A 13625-nucleotide genomic window follows, 5' to 3' on the forward strand; every position below is an offset into this window, starting at 1 on the left:
TGAGGTTTATTGCAGGGTTTATTAGGCAGAGCTTCCTCCCAGCGATCAGTCATAGGAGAGGACAGTTGGGCTTTCAACTCCCTCTGAGAGTGGGCACATAGACAAGTGGCCCAGCCCGGCGGGGGCTGACAGGGCCCTCTGGTCACTCGGTGTCCGCGTCGCTGTCGGGGCCCAGCGTGTCCAGGGGCTGCACACGCAGGGAGTCGTAGTTGGGCGGGGGCGTGCCGGGCTCGGGGGGCAGCGCCTGGGCCCTGGGCACGGCCCCCACGGCCTCGTGCTGGAAGCCCAGGTTGGTGTGAGCCTCCACCAGCTCCGACACCGTCGGCGGCGCGTCCGGGTAGCGCGCCCGCGCCCGCCGCTGCTTCAGGCCTTTGCACCAGCTGATCACGTTGATGACGGTGATCCACAGCGAGTCGATGATGATCTCCCCAAACTCAATGAGGCACAGCACCGAGCCCCCCATCCAGAACCCAAACTGGCCTCCCAGGCTCGACAGCAGCCAAACGATCTGTGGGAGGAGAGCGGAGTGAGCCCCCCAGATGTGCTCCACCCCGATCCATCCGGTGTGCCAGTGCTGATGTGGGCAATGCCCCTGCACCTGGGACCTGCCTGCTGGGGCCCCTCCTGTGCTGGTGCTCCCCTGCAGGGCTGGGGCAGGGACGGGAGGTGGAATGGGGGAAGGAATTGAGGGCTCTGAGCCACCAGGCAGAGGTGGCTTCATCCACTTCATTTCAGCAGGGGTGCCAAAAAGCAGCCTCGAGGGACGAGACAGACTGTCCCCCGGGGCACTGAGCCCTGCCCGTCCCAGCTGGCTGGCTCCTGTGCCTGCCCTGCCAGAAGGGCTGGGATGGGCACTCACCGTGGTGGCAGCTGACTCTGAGATGGTGCGGTAGTTGTACTCCTGGAAGTAAATGTTCAGCTTGATGATCCCATTCCTGTAAAGAACAAAACCCACCTCAGTGAGGAGCTGGCTGTCAATGTCCTGCACCTCTGCTCCAGCCTGACCGTGGGACAGAGACACCAAGACATCAGTATGGGGTGACAAATGTTATGACATTGGAACTGTCCTTAAGGCTGATTTTACTTTGCTGCATGTTTGAGTTTGACTGGCCCAGTTTGCAGCTCTGGAGAGCAGAGGACATGCATGAAGTGCCTTTTGGACCTGCTTTTTGTGTGTCCAAACCCCGCTGCAAACCCCGTCCTCGCTGCGCATTCGCGCCCGCGTGCGCTGGCCCAGCGCCAGGGCTCGTGTCAGGCTGATGTTAACAGGCTCAGCAGAGAAGATAAAGTGGTTGTTCCTTTCACTCACCTGTCCAGAGTCACATTTGTTGACATATCCCTTTCATAAGACAGAATATGGAAAATCCAGTCCTAGGAAAACAAAATCTGTTAAGAAAGAGTAGAGACATCCTGTGTTCCAGAAGAGCACGAGCCCTGCGGGCGCTGTGCCCCGTGCCAGGCAGCCCTGGCACCCAGTGCAGCTGGAGGGGGAGGCTGTGGGGCTGAGCAGGGCAGCTCTGCCTCAGCAGGGCAGTGGGTGCTCCTTCCCTGCCCTGTGTGGGCACGGGGTGTGGAAGGTGGACTCAGCCTTGGGCTGACACCGGCACTGGGACAGAACCCCGGCACGGAGGAGCCACTCTGGGGGTCCCTCCCTGCCTCACGCCCTGGTGCTGCTGCTGGTCTGCGTGTGGAAAACATGGAGCTCAGCTCTGACAACAGCCAGTGTCCATGTGCTTGGGAAAGGAGCCACCAGTGTGTGTTACAAGCCAAGGAATGGGGTTACCTCAGAGGCTTCTGATGGCCAGTCCGCCATGGAGATGGTCATTTTGTACTGCGTGTCACTGGAGCGAAGAGGGAGAGCATTAGTGTGGAGATTTCCCCTCCCCTGAAGTCTCTGGAACTTCAGTTCTCACACAGCAAACCAACCCTGCAGGGTTTGCTGCCCTTTTAGGAAAGTCAGGACTGATGTGAGCCAAAGTGAAGGATCCCACTACCTCCACAGCAACCAGATCAGGCTCAGGTACTCACTTGCATGTTTCTTTGCAGGAGTCAATGCAGATCTGACGCTGTTTTATGCTGGATCTCAGTGAGGAATAGCAATATGCTGTTTGGTGACAACAAAATTAAATTATTTCTTTAGATAAAGACCCAGTTACTGAGGTATATCAGTTTCATTTATCAAAATAAATATTAGGTATGACCATTCAGCACAGATTTGCCATCTTCCCTTTCAACTTTCCTTTCCTTGAGAAAGTTGAGCAAAACATTCAGGCAATTTACTAATAAATTAAAAATAAACTGTCAGTTTCTGAAGACAGTTCTTATAGAACCAGTTTGTCCAGGACTGGTATTTTTGGCACAGCCCTGGCCTCTGCCAGCACAGAGCTGTGCTACCCCAGGGGATCACTGGACCCTCCGTTGCCCCTGCCAGGGCTCCCAAAGTTTTTGGGTGCAGAGGCCTGGAGTGACACCCTGTGTTCTCTCTCTCTGGTGCCCAAGGGCTCCCACAGCCAAGACCAAATGTGGCCCCTTCTCCCCAGCACTGGCCCAGGTGGCCACGTCCCACAAGGAGCAGCCGTGCAGGAGCTGCAGGGACAGCGGCAGGTCCCGGCCCCAGAAACGCCCCCAGCTCTTACCCCAGCCTGGGTTATCCTCGTTATTGCAGTAATTCACCCCTTCAGGCAAAGGGAACATGTAGTGCCCACAGCCACAGATCTCCACCATGTGGTTCTGGAAGCAGGAGCGCAGGCAGGCCTGGGGAGGGAAGGGGGATGCTCAGAGCTGGGCTGAGCCCAGGGGAGCTCCGTGCTGCTGGCATGGCAGCGGCTCCCAGAGCCCCTTGCCCCCAGGAACCCCTCTCCTGCACTGAACAGGTGATCTTGGGGCTGCAGGCACAGAGGGAAGAAGGTGCAGAGGAAGTGGGGGCTGCCAGAGCCTGTCCCTGCCCAGAACCCCTGCCAGCCTTGCTGGGCACTGGAGCTCCTAAGGCCACTCGTGAGACCTCGTGGGCAATGGGGGAGCTCAGCACCCGCTCCCACTCACACAAGAAACTGCTCATTTCTCAATTATTTTAGGGCTTCACAGAAGTAACACTCAAGCTTCCAAAAGGGAATACTAATGTTCTCTTCCACCACAGACAGGGCTGTGCTCTCCAGCTTTACACAACACTGACAAAGGGCTGGTTTTACACTTAAGGGCCATGAATTTCCAAATCCTTCAACATCAAGAGCAGACATATGAATGATCTCAGTGTAGGTGCTGCTCTTCTGGGGAGGATTGTGGCTGCAGCTCCAGCTGCAGCACTGCCATTAGCTTGGTGAGGCATGAAGTTCATCACCTGAGACTGCAGTGGGATCCTGCATGAGGCAGCACAAAGCAATAGCAAAGTCTGGGAGAAGATAATTAAATTTAACAGTTGTGGGTAGGACAAGCAGAGAATTTCTGTGTGATAGGAAAGGTCCACAGAGTGCAGAGCAGCCAGGCAGTGATGGAAGAGCCTGGTTTTGCTGAGAGGGCTCTGAAGTGGCGTTCTGTGGGCACAGAACTCCGTCAGCGTTTGCACTTCCAGGGAATAATGCAATCCTCCCAAGTGTTTGCTTAAACCTTATACAAGCATCTTCAAAAGCTGGCTAAAGTGGCCCAGTTGTTATTATATTATATAAAGGTAGAACTACAAAACCACTGCCAGCCCAAAGCCCTCCTGATCTCCGGGTGCATCTCTGAATCACCCCAAATGGTTTTGGGTGCTTCCCTTATTATCACATCGCACCCTCAAGAGCTGCTTCTCTCTCCAGCACAGCCTGTTACAAATTAACCTCTGCTTAATGTTGGCCCTCTAATATTCTACAGATGCGAGGGTTACTGACACTCAACTTTCTCATCCAATTTTCAGAGTGATGAAGAAGCAAAGGGCTATTTCCCTTCCTGTACAAACCAGCTGCATTTTCAGGGTGAAAAATTACTTAATTCCCCCAAAGAGAAAAAAGTTAAAGATCTCAGGAGTGTTCAGAGGGAGACTCTCTCCTTTGTACTCATCTCCTGTCAGGGGTAAATATCACCTGTGTACACAAAACACAGGTTCCTGAGAAGACTTTGACATTGTCTCAGCAGAAGTTTCCCAGAGCCTCAGTGACCGTTCCTACAGAACCATGTGGGGCTTAGATCAGATATGAGGAAAATTTTTTCATGGAAAGGGTTGTAAAGCATTTGAACAGGCTGCCCAGGGCAGTGGTGAAGTCACATTCCCTGGAAGTGTTCAAAAACCATGTCATTTGGCACTTGAGGACATGGTTTATCAGTGCTGGTGCTGTGCTGATACTTGGATTAGATTATCTTGAACGATTTTATGATTCCCCAGTACCGTGCAGGATAGGCAAAGATCTAAGTGCTTTGATGATTTTTCCTAAAGGGTGTTTGATTTACAGGGTGTTTTACCTGTATGGAGTAGGAGGTGTTGTACTGGCTGTAGAGGTTTCGGACGGGGACGTCGGAGCCGTTGACAGTGCAGTCGCTGTAGGGATAACCCATCCGCTCCAGCTCGTCCTGGAAGGAAACCCAGACACCTGACCGTGCTTATCGCTCCTCCACAGGTCCCTGTGCCCATTTTCCAGAGGCTCTGTAGTTCTGTGCTCCCCACCGGCTTTGCTAAAGCTGAGAGTCAGCGGTGGCAGAGCTGAGGAGGCTGCAGCCCCTTCCCTGGGTGCATCCAGGCAGGCGAGGCTGCTCAGGGGCTGGCAAAGCACCTTCTGACATGCTGCAGAAAGGGACCACCATCACCTGAGCCCAGAATCCCGGCCTCAATCAAGCACTTTGCCAGGACAGTTACATAAAATCCTCCATAAAGCGCTCCAGCCCCTGACAGGTGTGTACCTTGTCTCCTTTGGTTTGAGCCAGTTCAGCCAAGACTTAAAGCAAACTTGGTTTTGGGCCCATCAGATAACATTATTCTCAGACAATCTGCTCCCAAGGAATGCCACACATACCACCAGCACTCCAATGGAGGTTTCTGTCCCAGCCATGGCGTAGATGCCCTGATCCTTGAGGAAGGGGAAGCTCTTCTGCTGGTGCAGCATGAGCCTGGCCCCAGCAGCAGAGGACAGGTAGGGAATGTAGTCCTGCTGGCTGATGTCCAGAATCAGCTTCAGCCCTGGGACACCAGACAAAACACTCACAACAGGAATTGTGGGAAGGTGAGGCTTGGGGAAGGAAGGGAGTCTATTTTCTTCTCCCTGTTCCTTGGGAAGAGCCAGGGTCTGGCTGCCACGGCAGCCTGACCTGGGGAGGAACACTTCTGGTGGTGAATGCCCGGAACTGCAATAGCTGGGAACAGTCAGGTGTTGCCTCAGATATCTCAAATATCCAGAGGATGCCCTTCTGCTACATGTCTGTAGTCACTTTTTTCTGTGTGGCACATTTTCCATTTGGGGCTCATCCCTTTCTGGAAAGCCTCTGTTCCCTCTAGCAGTGCTCCAGTGACAGAGGAATCATAATTCTGTCCTGAGGGACAGAAATGGGCACCAAGAGACAGAGCCCTCAGGCCTGCCCCTCCAGCCCCCTCCTCCACAGAGTGCTCCCTTACCAAACTCGGCCCCGGGGTTGGAAGAATTCAGAGCCTCTTCATCCATGCCCCAGTTGAAGATGTAGCAGTTACCATGGTCTGGGTGGTAGATTTGGGTGAAGTTCCTGGAGGAATCATACACAGAAAACTGTGACTCTCGGGAGGACTAAAGGGGTGTGACATAAAGCAGAAGGTGGGCCCAGCTCAGCAGCTGTGCTTCCCAACACTGGGAAGTGCTGTTAGAGCTGAGAATCAGCAGCAATCTCATTAGCAGCCGATATATACCTTAAAAAGAGAAAGGAACCCGCGTGCTGTTCGTTCCTGCAGGGACGGAAAGGAGCAGGGAGCTCGTGTGCACCTACTTGTAGTTGCAGGGTTCAGCCCCGTAGAGACAGGCCAGGATCATGTCCTCTGCCTGGTAGCCCATCCTGATCCTCTCGTGCAGCGGGACCTTGGAGAGGATGGAGGTGGACTGCAGGATGTACCACTCGGTCACCGCCTGCGCCGCGCTGCTGAAGTTCCTGTAGGTGCAGTTCTCAGGACCCTGGTGGCTGCACTGGGGACACAGAGCAGGCAGCCTGAGCCTGGGAGGACAGCAGGGCCCTGGGGGACCCCTCCCCATGTGCTCGTCTGGATGCCAGCCCTGCCTGCAGCTCCAGAGACTGAGAGGTTCAGCCTGATGGGGTCACAGGCCAGCTGTCACTGAGCTGGCTGTCACTGAGCTGGCTGTCACTCTGAGCTGGCTGTCACTCTGAGCTGGCTGTCACACTCAGCTGGCTGTCATTACAGGGTCCTTCCCCAGGGACATTTCCCTGCTGGGCAGGTTATACATTATCTCCAGGCTGACCCCACAAGTTAACAGAAAATGTCAATTTTGGACCAATTCTTTAAGGCTGGAGTTTCCCCAGCCTCTGAGGTCTGCCCAGGCACTGTCCTGGGAGCCTCCATGGGAGCAGGGGTGAGGGGTTCCAGGACCACCTTGTGCCTCTGCACTGCAGACTGCAGCAGGAAAGGGATGGGGCAGCAGCCTCAGCCTCTCCCAGGCATTCTGGGTGCCTGACCCAAGGAAGGAGTGGAGGTGCCTGGGAGCCTGCAGGGACCACCCCTGCCCTGGCTCAGTCCTGGGCTCAGCCTGCACCAGGGTCTGGGCACGGGCAGTCCCCAGACCTGGCACAGCCAGAGCAGAGCCCCAGGGCAGAGTGGCCATGAGGCTGGTGAGGGCTGGTGGGGAGGAGACACAGATCTCCCCGCTGCATCCTTGCCGAGGCACCCATGCCTCATCTCTGCCTGCTGCCACTGTGGGACCCCTCTCATCTCACCAGCTTCACTGCCAGCTTGTACTTCTTCTCTTCAGACGTGGTGTTGGCTGGGGCAGGTGTAGCAGTGGTTTGGTTCCCCTCAGTGGTTTCGTTGTCCATGGTTTCATTGCCCCCATAGAGCTGGTGGCCCCCAGCAGGGTCACTGCTCACATTGGCCCTGCTGTCCATGGCAGTTTCGTTGTCCACAGCAGTCTGGCTGGTCTCAAAGATGTCCAGGATGACGGGATTGTCTTTGTCGTGCTCGTCGATCAGGACCAGGGGGATCTGGTTCCAGAGCTCCAGGTTGAGTGCCAGGGACTCATTGTCACTGCTGTTGCCTGGCGTGGGCTGCAGGATCCTCTCCAGGGCTGCCTCAATGAGCTTGTCCAGCTCCTTCAGCAGGGGCTTCACCTCTGAGTACCTGTGGGACAGGGAGTGGGAGCAGCAGTGCCATGGTGTGGGGACATGCTCACCTGCCACGCCGCTGGCTCGGACCCTTCTGGGCACCTCGGAGTGCTGCCTAAATTCACTGCAGGACAAGGGGAGCTTCCCTGCACAGCACAGCCAGCTTGGACACTGGTGTCCCAGCAGGCTGCAGCCGGGCAGAAGGGCAGTGGGAGGATAAACAGGGAGTGCTGCAGGGCTGAACACACCAGTGCTGGGCCACATTGGTTCTAGTTCAGTAATTCACTACAGTTTACACAAAACATCTCTAGCAAGTGGAGGAAAAACTACCCCTAAGCAATTCTTGTGTTGGCTGACAGCGTCTTGCCTTGGGCTACACTATTGCATGGATTTAAAATGATAGATTTAAAGCAACTCTAATGAAAATCAGCGACTCCTTTGAAATCACAATTCACTTCTGTCTCTGTGGCTCCTGGCAGGTAGGACTGTGGGACCAGCTCTCAGTGACTGGAGTATGAGCAATGAGAAGAATGCTCACAGCAAGGAAGGGGAAGGAAAGAAATTGTGGGAAAAGATGGAAAGGCTGGGAAAGGTGAGATGGATTTGCTCTTTTACGAGCTGAGGAAAGTTTGCAGGGAGGTAAAAACCTTCATTGGATTGACTGATATGGTGCAGAAAGTGTGTTAGGAAGAAACTTTTCCCCATGAGGGTGGGCAGGCCCTGGCACAGGTGCCCAGAGAAGCTGTGGCTGTCCCTGCATCCCTAGAAATGTCCCAGGCCAGGCTGGACAGAACTTTGAGCACCCTGGGATCGTGGAAGGTGTCCCTGCCCAGGGCAGGGGGTGAAATGAGATGAACTTAAAGGTCCCTTCCCAACCCAAACTGTTCTGGGATTCTGTGAAGCCCGGGAAAACTTGCAGGCAGATGAACCCTCCTCTGGCCCGGGGCCATTCACCTTCATATTGTTCTTTATTTGTTTTTAGGAACACCTGGTGACTCCACTGGTGCTCCTAACGTGATGTCTCAGATAGGAGCAGGTTCTCAGTACCTCACACTGGCAGTGTTTCTGAGGGGTTAGGGCACACACGGGGAAACTGGGAGAAGAAAATCTTACTTGAAGGGGTTGGCGTTGCAGATGGTGACTGCGGGGAACTTCATGGTCTTGAAGCCAATGGAGAGAGATGAGGTGACATTGTAGGAGAGGTAGGTGTTGATGAGGATGCCCCACTGCCAGAACACCAGGGATGCAAAGAGCAGCGTTAGGAAGAACCAGATTAATTTCTTCTTTGGCCCCTCCTTGATGATGCGCTTGGGGCCGTGGGTGTTGGTGTTGTCGCAGTACCAGACCAGCAGCTCCTTGTAGGTGTAACCAGGGCCCTTCTGCAGGCGATGCAGCGCCCGCACCAGGTACTTCTTCAGGTTCATGCTGCTGCCTGCAAGCAGGAGAAAAGACATCAAACCAGCTCCAGGAGGAGCAGGGGCTGTGCCACACCAGGTGCCCCGGCACGGTCAGCACAGCTGGAGTGGGACAGTCACTGCGATGGCACGGCCGTGGTCTGTAACCCAGGAAAAACTCAGACGTTCTGCAGGGTCATGCCATGGCAGCAGCATGGCACCCAGCCTCCTGGGAGGACAGGAGAGCTTTGGGATTGGCAGCTCCAAAGGTGGCGAATGCTTTGTCACATTTTGGGTTCTTGCTGGCCCCACCAGAGCTGAGTGACCGCGACCTGCGGGACGTGGCCGTGCCTGCTGACTCCCGAGCCTGGCCAGGGCCTGCAGTGTGGCAATGCCTGCCCAGGTGCTGCTCAGGGAGTGGGAATGCTGTGTGCACTCTGATACAGCTGGAATGCTGTCCCAGCCTCAGCCAACACTAGATGGACCAAGCAGTACACGCAGGAGCTGGCTTGGGGAGAGCTCAGGCTCACAGCGTTCAGGTTCAACCCCACATGGAGCCTGAGACAATTTTCCTTTAAAGTAAGAAGTATTAGAGCACATCCAGCTTTCAGCGGGACAGAAGAGGAGCTGGAAGCAACAGCACCTTTCCCAGGACCAGGAATGCTTTCCAGGGCTGCTGCCTGCTGGAGGAGGGAAACCAGATTGGTTTTCTCCACCAAATTCCTTTGTCTGTCAGATATTATCAGCATGGCCCCCCCACTCCTCTGCTCTGGTGAGGGATGCTGCATACTTGGCATTCATTTTGTGAGTAAATAGAACATTTTGTGCTGCTATTTTAAGGTTAGAATCTGTGTTACTAAATCTTACCATCCCGAGGCAGGATTTCAAAAAGAACCTGAGGCAGCCACTCAGAACATTTGTCAGATTTAAGCTGCAGGAGAGCAGAGTTAAAGATTAATGCTGGGACTAGGCCCCATCCTGGGAGGAAGAGTGCCGGAATAATGCAGCAATAGTTCACCAAGGAGCAGCACTCGGCAGGGCAGGAATGAGAGTGACACAGCATTACTTGCAGGTGAGCAAAGAAGGCAGCAAAGGTGTGCATGGGCCCTGGGGAGTGAAAGGAGGTGGGTTCTTCATACTTTTCAAAACTAAAAAAGGTGATACTGATTCCTTGATCTGCTGGCCAGATCTGCAAGTTCTCCTGAGTAGCACACAGAGAGTTTGGTAACAGTATAAACCCAACATATTTTGAAGTCTCGCTCCATGACACAAAGAGAGGTGATGGTTTTCACTGCATGCCTATTACCTGTGATGTTAGATGTAGGTGATCCTCTGTGGGAGAGGACTTTGGGAAGAACAAACCCCAGCTGCTTCCTCTAAGATCCGAGGGCAGGCTGTACTTCTATAGACAAATATTTTGTTCTCCAAGGAACTCGTGTCCTGGGACTTGTACCCCCTGGACTCCCAACCTCACCATCCCATCCTCCAGGACCTTGTGCCACAGAGGCTCCTCCTGCCATTGCCTGGGGGTGGTTTGCTCATGGAGGGAGCACCCCTTACCCCAGAGCCTGGCTGGGTTTTGGGCAGATACCAGCAGAGAGGGGGCAGTGACCTCCGTGCCGAGGTGCCCAGGCTGTAGGGGATGTGAGCCCCGGGGCCGTGCTGCCCCAGCCCTGCCCAGCAAGGTCAGCCTTGGCTTCACAGAACCCAGTCCTCAGAGCTCCTTTACAGCTGGGCACCCAGCGAGGCAGACCAGGAAATATTTTCTGCCTTTTAAGAAATACAATAATAGATTTAGATTAGATTGCAGTTTCCAGCCCCTGCCTGGCTGCTGCTGGCCAGCTGCGTGCCTCAGCTGTCCCTGCTGTCACCAACCACTGGCTCCTGCCACAGGGAGACCCCACTTGTGTGCTGGTCTCTGTGGGTCACTCATCAACCTGCCAGTTCTGGGAGAAGTAATTCCTTTTTATATGGGATAAAAGAAACGGCAAGAAGCAAAAGCTGAATTTGAATATGCCTGGATGACTTTCTTGCAATGTATATTCTCATTCTAAGTTTTCTTCCTACCTTTATTTCCAGTGTTGCCAAACAGGCTCCTTCCTTGCTGACAGCTGGAAGGTGCCCCAGGTGAGCCCCAAGGCCCTGCTTTGGGGGCTCCTCCCTGGCACAGTGCTCAGAGCTCAGCCAGAGCTGCTCAGGGCAGGGTTGGTGCCAGGTTTGGTGCCAGCCTGGGGTGGGTCCTGCTCTGCCCCATCAGCGGGCTGCACCTGAGCAGAGAGGTGATAAATGAGGGGTGTAAGGACCCACTCTCCATCCGTGCACAGACAACTGCATCCCCTTCCCACAGCTGCTCCGGAGGGAGGAAGAGGAGCAGAGATGGAGTGGGAGCTGAGCAGGGCTGGGGCACAGAGGGGTCACCCCCTCGATAGACAGTGGCTCTGAACCCTTTGCAGGTGGCTCTGGGAAGCCAGCACTGCTTTACATCCCTGCTCTGCTCCGGGCTGCTCTGGTCACAGCAGGGTCATCTGAGCTGACCCCAAGGCTGTGAGACCCCGTGTGTGACCACAGGGTGCCACGGCCCCTCTCCTGGCAGCACCTGCATCCCTGTGATGACCAAAGCCATCCTAAGAGAAACCTGCTCCTGGTTCCAGTGGGGTTTCTCTGCGCTGTGGACGTGTCCTCCCTGTCTCCAGCAGCTGATCCAGCCCTGCCTCATCCCAGCATCACCCTGGGTGAAACTCCTCCACCTCACAGTGACATCAGACTCCCACATTACGAAATGATCCTGTTGACTCTGCTGAATCTCCTCTGGGGTTTTCCTAGGGCAATTGCCACTTGAAGGAAATAAAGTCATGAGCAAAACTTGCCCCACTCCTGGAAGCTCCAGGGTCAGATATGGGCAGCAAAACCACGCTGACACTACAGCCTGATGACACTGTGATTGCTCAGCACTTTCTCTCCTGGGACACACCAGTCACTCCTCTCTGATGACCAGCTGCTCATCTGCCATCTCCCCTGAACCCTGAGGGACAAGCCTAGTTTTCCTAAATGAGACATCTCTACTCTCTAGTGGTATTTCTGCAAATTAGAGGGATTTCTTTGATTACCTCACAGGTTTACAGGTTGGCAGTTTGAAAAGTGGAGCAGCCACGTGTCAGTGAGCAATGAAAGCCTGTCTCAAGGTGGGTCAGAGCTCCCAGCAGATGCCCTGTGCTGCTGGTGCTGTGCAGGGACAGTGGCCAGGGCACACAGTGCCAGCTCCAGCCCACGCAGGCGCCTCCGGGTCTCCAGCCCAAGGGGCAGGCGTGCAGCACTCAGGAGTATTTACAGTCTGGAGCTCAGATAGCACTGCCCTGCCTCTGTGCCGTGTGCCAGGCACTCTGCTCCGGCTGCCCCGCCGAACCCTGAGCTGCCCTCTGCTCTGCAGCCGGGATGGGACTGCTGAGGCTCGAGAAGGGAAGGCTCCAGGCAGAGCTCAGAGCCCTTCCAGGGCCTGAAGGGGCTCCAGGAGAGCTGGAGAGGGACTGGGGACAAGGCCTGGAGTGACAAGGGGGAATAGCTTCCCACTACCAGAAGGCAGGGATGGATGGCATATTGGAAAGAAATCCTTCCCTGGGAGGGTGGGGAGGCCCTGGCACAGGGTGCCCAGGGCTTGGAGCTGCCTGAGGTAGTGGAAGGTGTCCTACCCAGGGCAGGGGGTGAAATGAGGTGGACTTGGAGGTCCCTTCCAACTCAACCCAATCCATGATCCCATGGTTCCCATGATGTCCCTCTCTCTCGGGACAATCACAAGCCATGCTCCTCATGTGCCAGGAAGGTCACATTGCTGAGTTCACTTTGCTGCTTGGGCAAGGAGCGGTGGGAATCCTGGACAGTAAGTGCAGCAAACCCCCAACACCAGCAACTGCATCCCCTGGGATGCTGCAGGCACACTCTGCGTCTCTGGGAGCACCATCCTGGGGGAGATGGCACATTTCCAATACCAAACCCAACACTGAACTACTCCACCAAGACGTGGTTTGCTCCCATTCTCTTTTAGCAGAGAGATTAAAGGAAACCCCTGTGTAAATAAAGGTTAATCCGAATTACTGCCCCTTGCTGCACGCCGGGTACACCCCAAATCCCTGCCCAGCACGAAAACCTGCCCCGCTGCTGCAAAACCAGGCAGAGACCGGGTGACCTCAGGTGTGTAGCAGTGTAAAAGACACCACGGCCAGTCCCGTCGAGCCGGTCCCTTCGGCCCGAGACGCTGCCCGGGGATGCCCGAGGGCGCTGAGAGATGCCCGGGCATCCTCGGGCCGAAGGCACCGGCCAGCACCCGCCCCGCACACCCTCTCCCGGCCCCCCCGGTGCCCGGTGCCCCGTACCTGCCGCCCGTGCGGCTCCGGCAGCGCTCCCCGCCGACACCGGCACCGGCCCCGCCGCCTGCCCGGCCCGCCCCGGCCCGCCCCGGCGGCACGGCTGGGCCCGCCCTCCTGTGCCGGCAGCGCTCCCAGGCTGGTCCCGGTTCCTTGGAACGCGGCTTTGATCTCCCCCGAGCACATCCCAGGGAACGGCGCCTGATTCTGCCGCTCCTACTCCCGTGGCGTCAGACGCAGCCTGGGATCAGTGGCACAAACCTCACGGAGTCACAGAATTACTTGGTTGGGAAGGGACCTTAGAAACATGGAATGCTGGCATGGCTTGGGTGGAAGAGACCTTAAAACCCCCCCAGTGCCACCCCTGCCATGGCAGGGACACCTCCCACTGTCCCAGGTGCTCCCAGCCCCATCCAGCCTGGCCTGGGGCACTGCCAGGGATCCAGGGGCAGCCACAGCTGCTCTGGGCACCTGTGCCAGGGCCTGCCCACCCTCCCAGGGAAGGATTTCTTTCCAACATCCCATTGAACCCTGCCCTCTGGCAGTGGAAAGCCACTGCCCCTTGTCCCCTTTGTCACCTCACTGCTTTACCTTTTCTGGTGCCAACTGTCCC

General features: G+C 55.7%; 1 protein-coding gene across 2 annotated transcripts; it reads right to left on the minus strand.

The window, feature by feature from the left end:
- SCNN1B (sodium channel epithelial 1 subunit beta) lies at positions 1-13095 on the minus strand. 2 transcript variants are annotated; one of them, XM_059861502.1, is made up of 14 exons: positions 13022-13095; positions 10722-10921; positions 8374-8692; positions 6877-7276; positions 5920-6113; positions 5579-5682; positions 4983-5146; positions 4435-4542; positions 2637-2754; positions 2029-2104; positions 1784-1841; positions 1310-1371; positions 860-935; positions 1-508 (listed from the first exon to the last, which is right to left on the minus strand). In XM_059861502.1, exons 3-14 carry the CDS (start codon positions 8682-8684, stop codon positions 143-145), a joined length of 2037 nt encoding a protein of 678 aa, XP_059717485.1. In that variant the 5' UTR covers positions 8685-8692; positions 10722-10921; positions 13022-13095; the 3' UTR covers positions 1-142. The 2 variants fall into 2 exon arrangements, with proteins under 2 accessions (XP_059717485.1, XP_059717486.1); XM_059861503.1 differs by lacking the exon at positions 10722-10921 and having other exon boundaries at positions 13022-13082.
- Between the last annotated feature and the right edge of the window lie 530 nt (positions 13096-13625).

The sequence above is a fragment of the Haemorhous mexicanus genome, chromosome 17 (genome assembly GCF_027477595.1).
Source record: "Haemorhous mexicanus isolate bHaeMex1 chromosome 17, bHaeMex1.pri, whole genome shotgun sequence".
Lineage (NCBI taxonomy): Eukaryota > Metazoa > Chordata > Aves > Passeriformes > Fringillidae > Haemorhous > Haemorhous mexicanus.

Coding starts and splice junctions, on each gene's coding strand:
- SCNN1B (XM_059861502.1), bottom strand. CDS start 8,684: ATGAACCTGAAGAAGTACCTGGTGCGGGCGCTGCATCGCCTGCAGAAG. Junction 2,755..4,434: donor ACACCTCCTACTCCATACAG/GTAAAACACCCT, acceptor TTCCCTCCCCAG/GCCTGCCTGCGCTCCTGCTT. Junction 936..1,309: donor ACAAATGTGACTCTGGACAG/GTGAGTGAAAGG, acceptor TGTTCTTTACAG/GAATGGGATCATCAAGCTGA.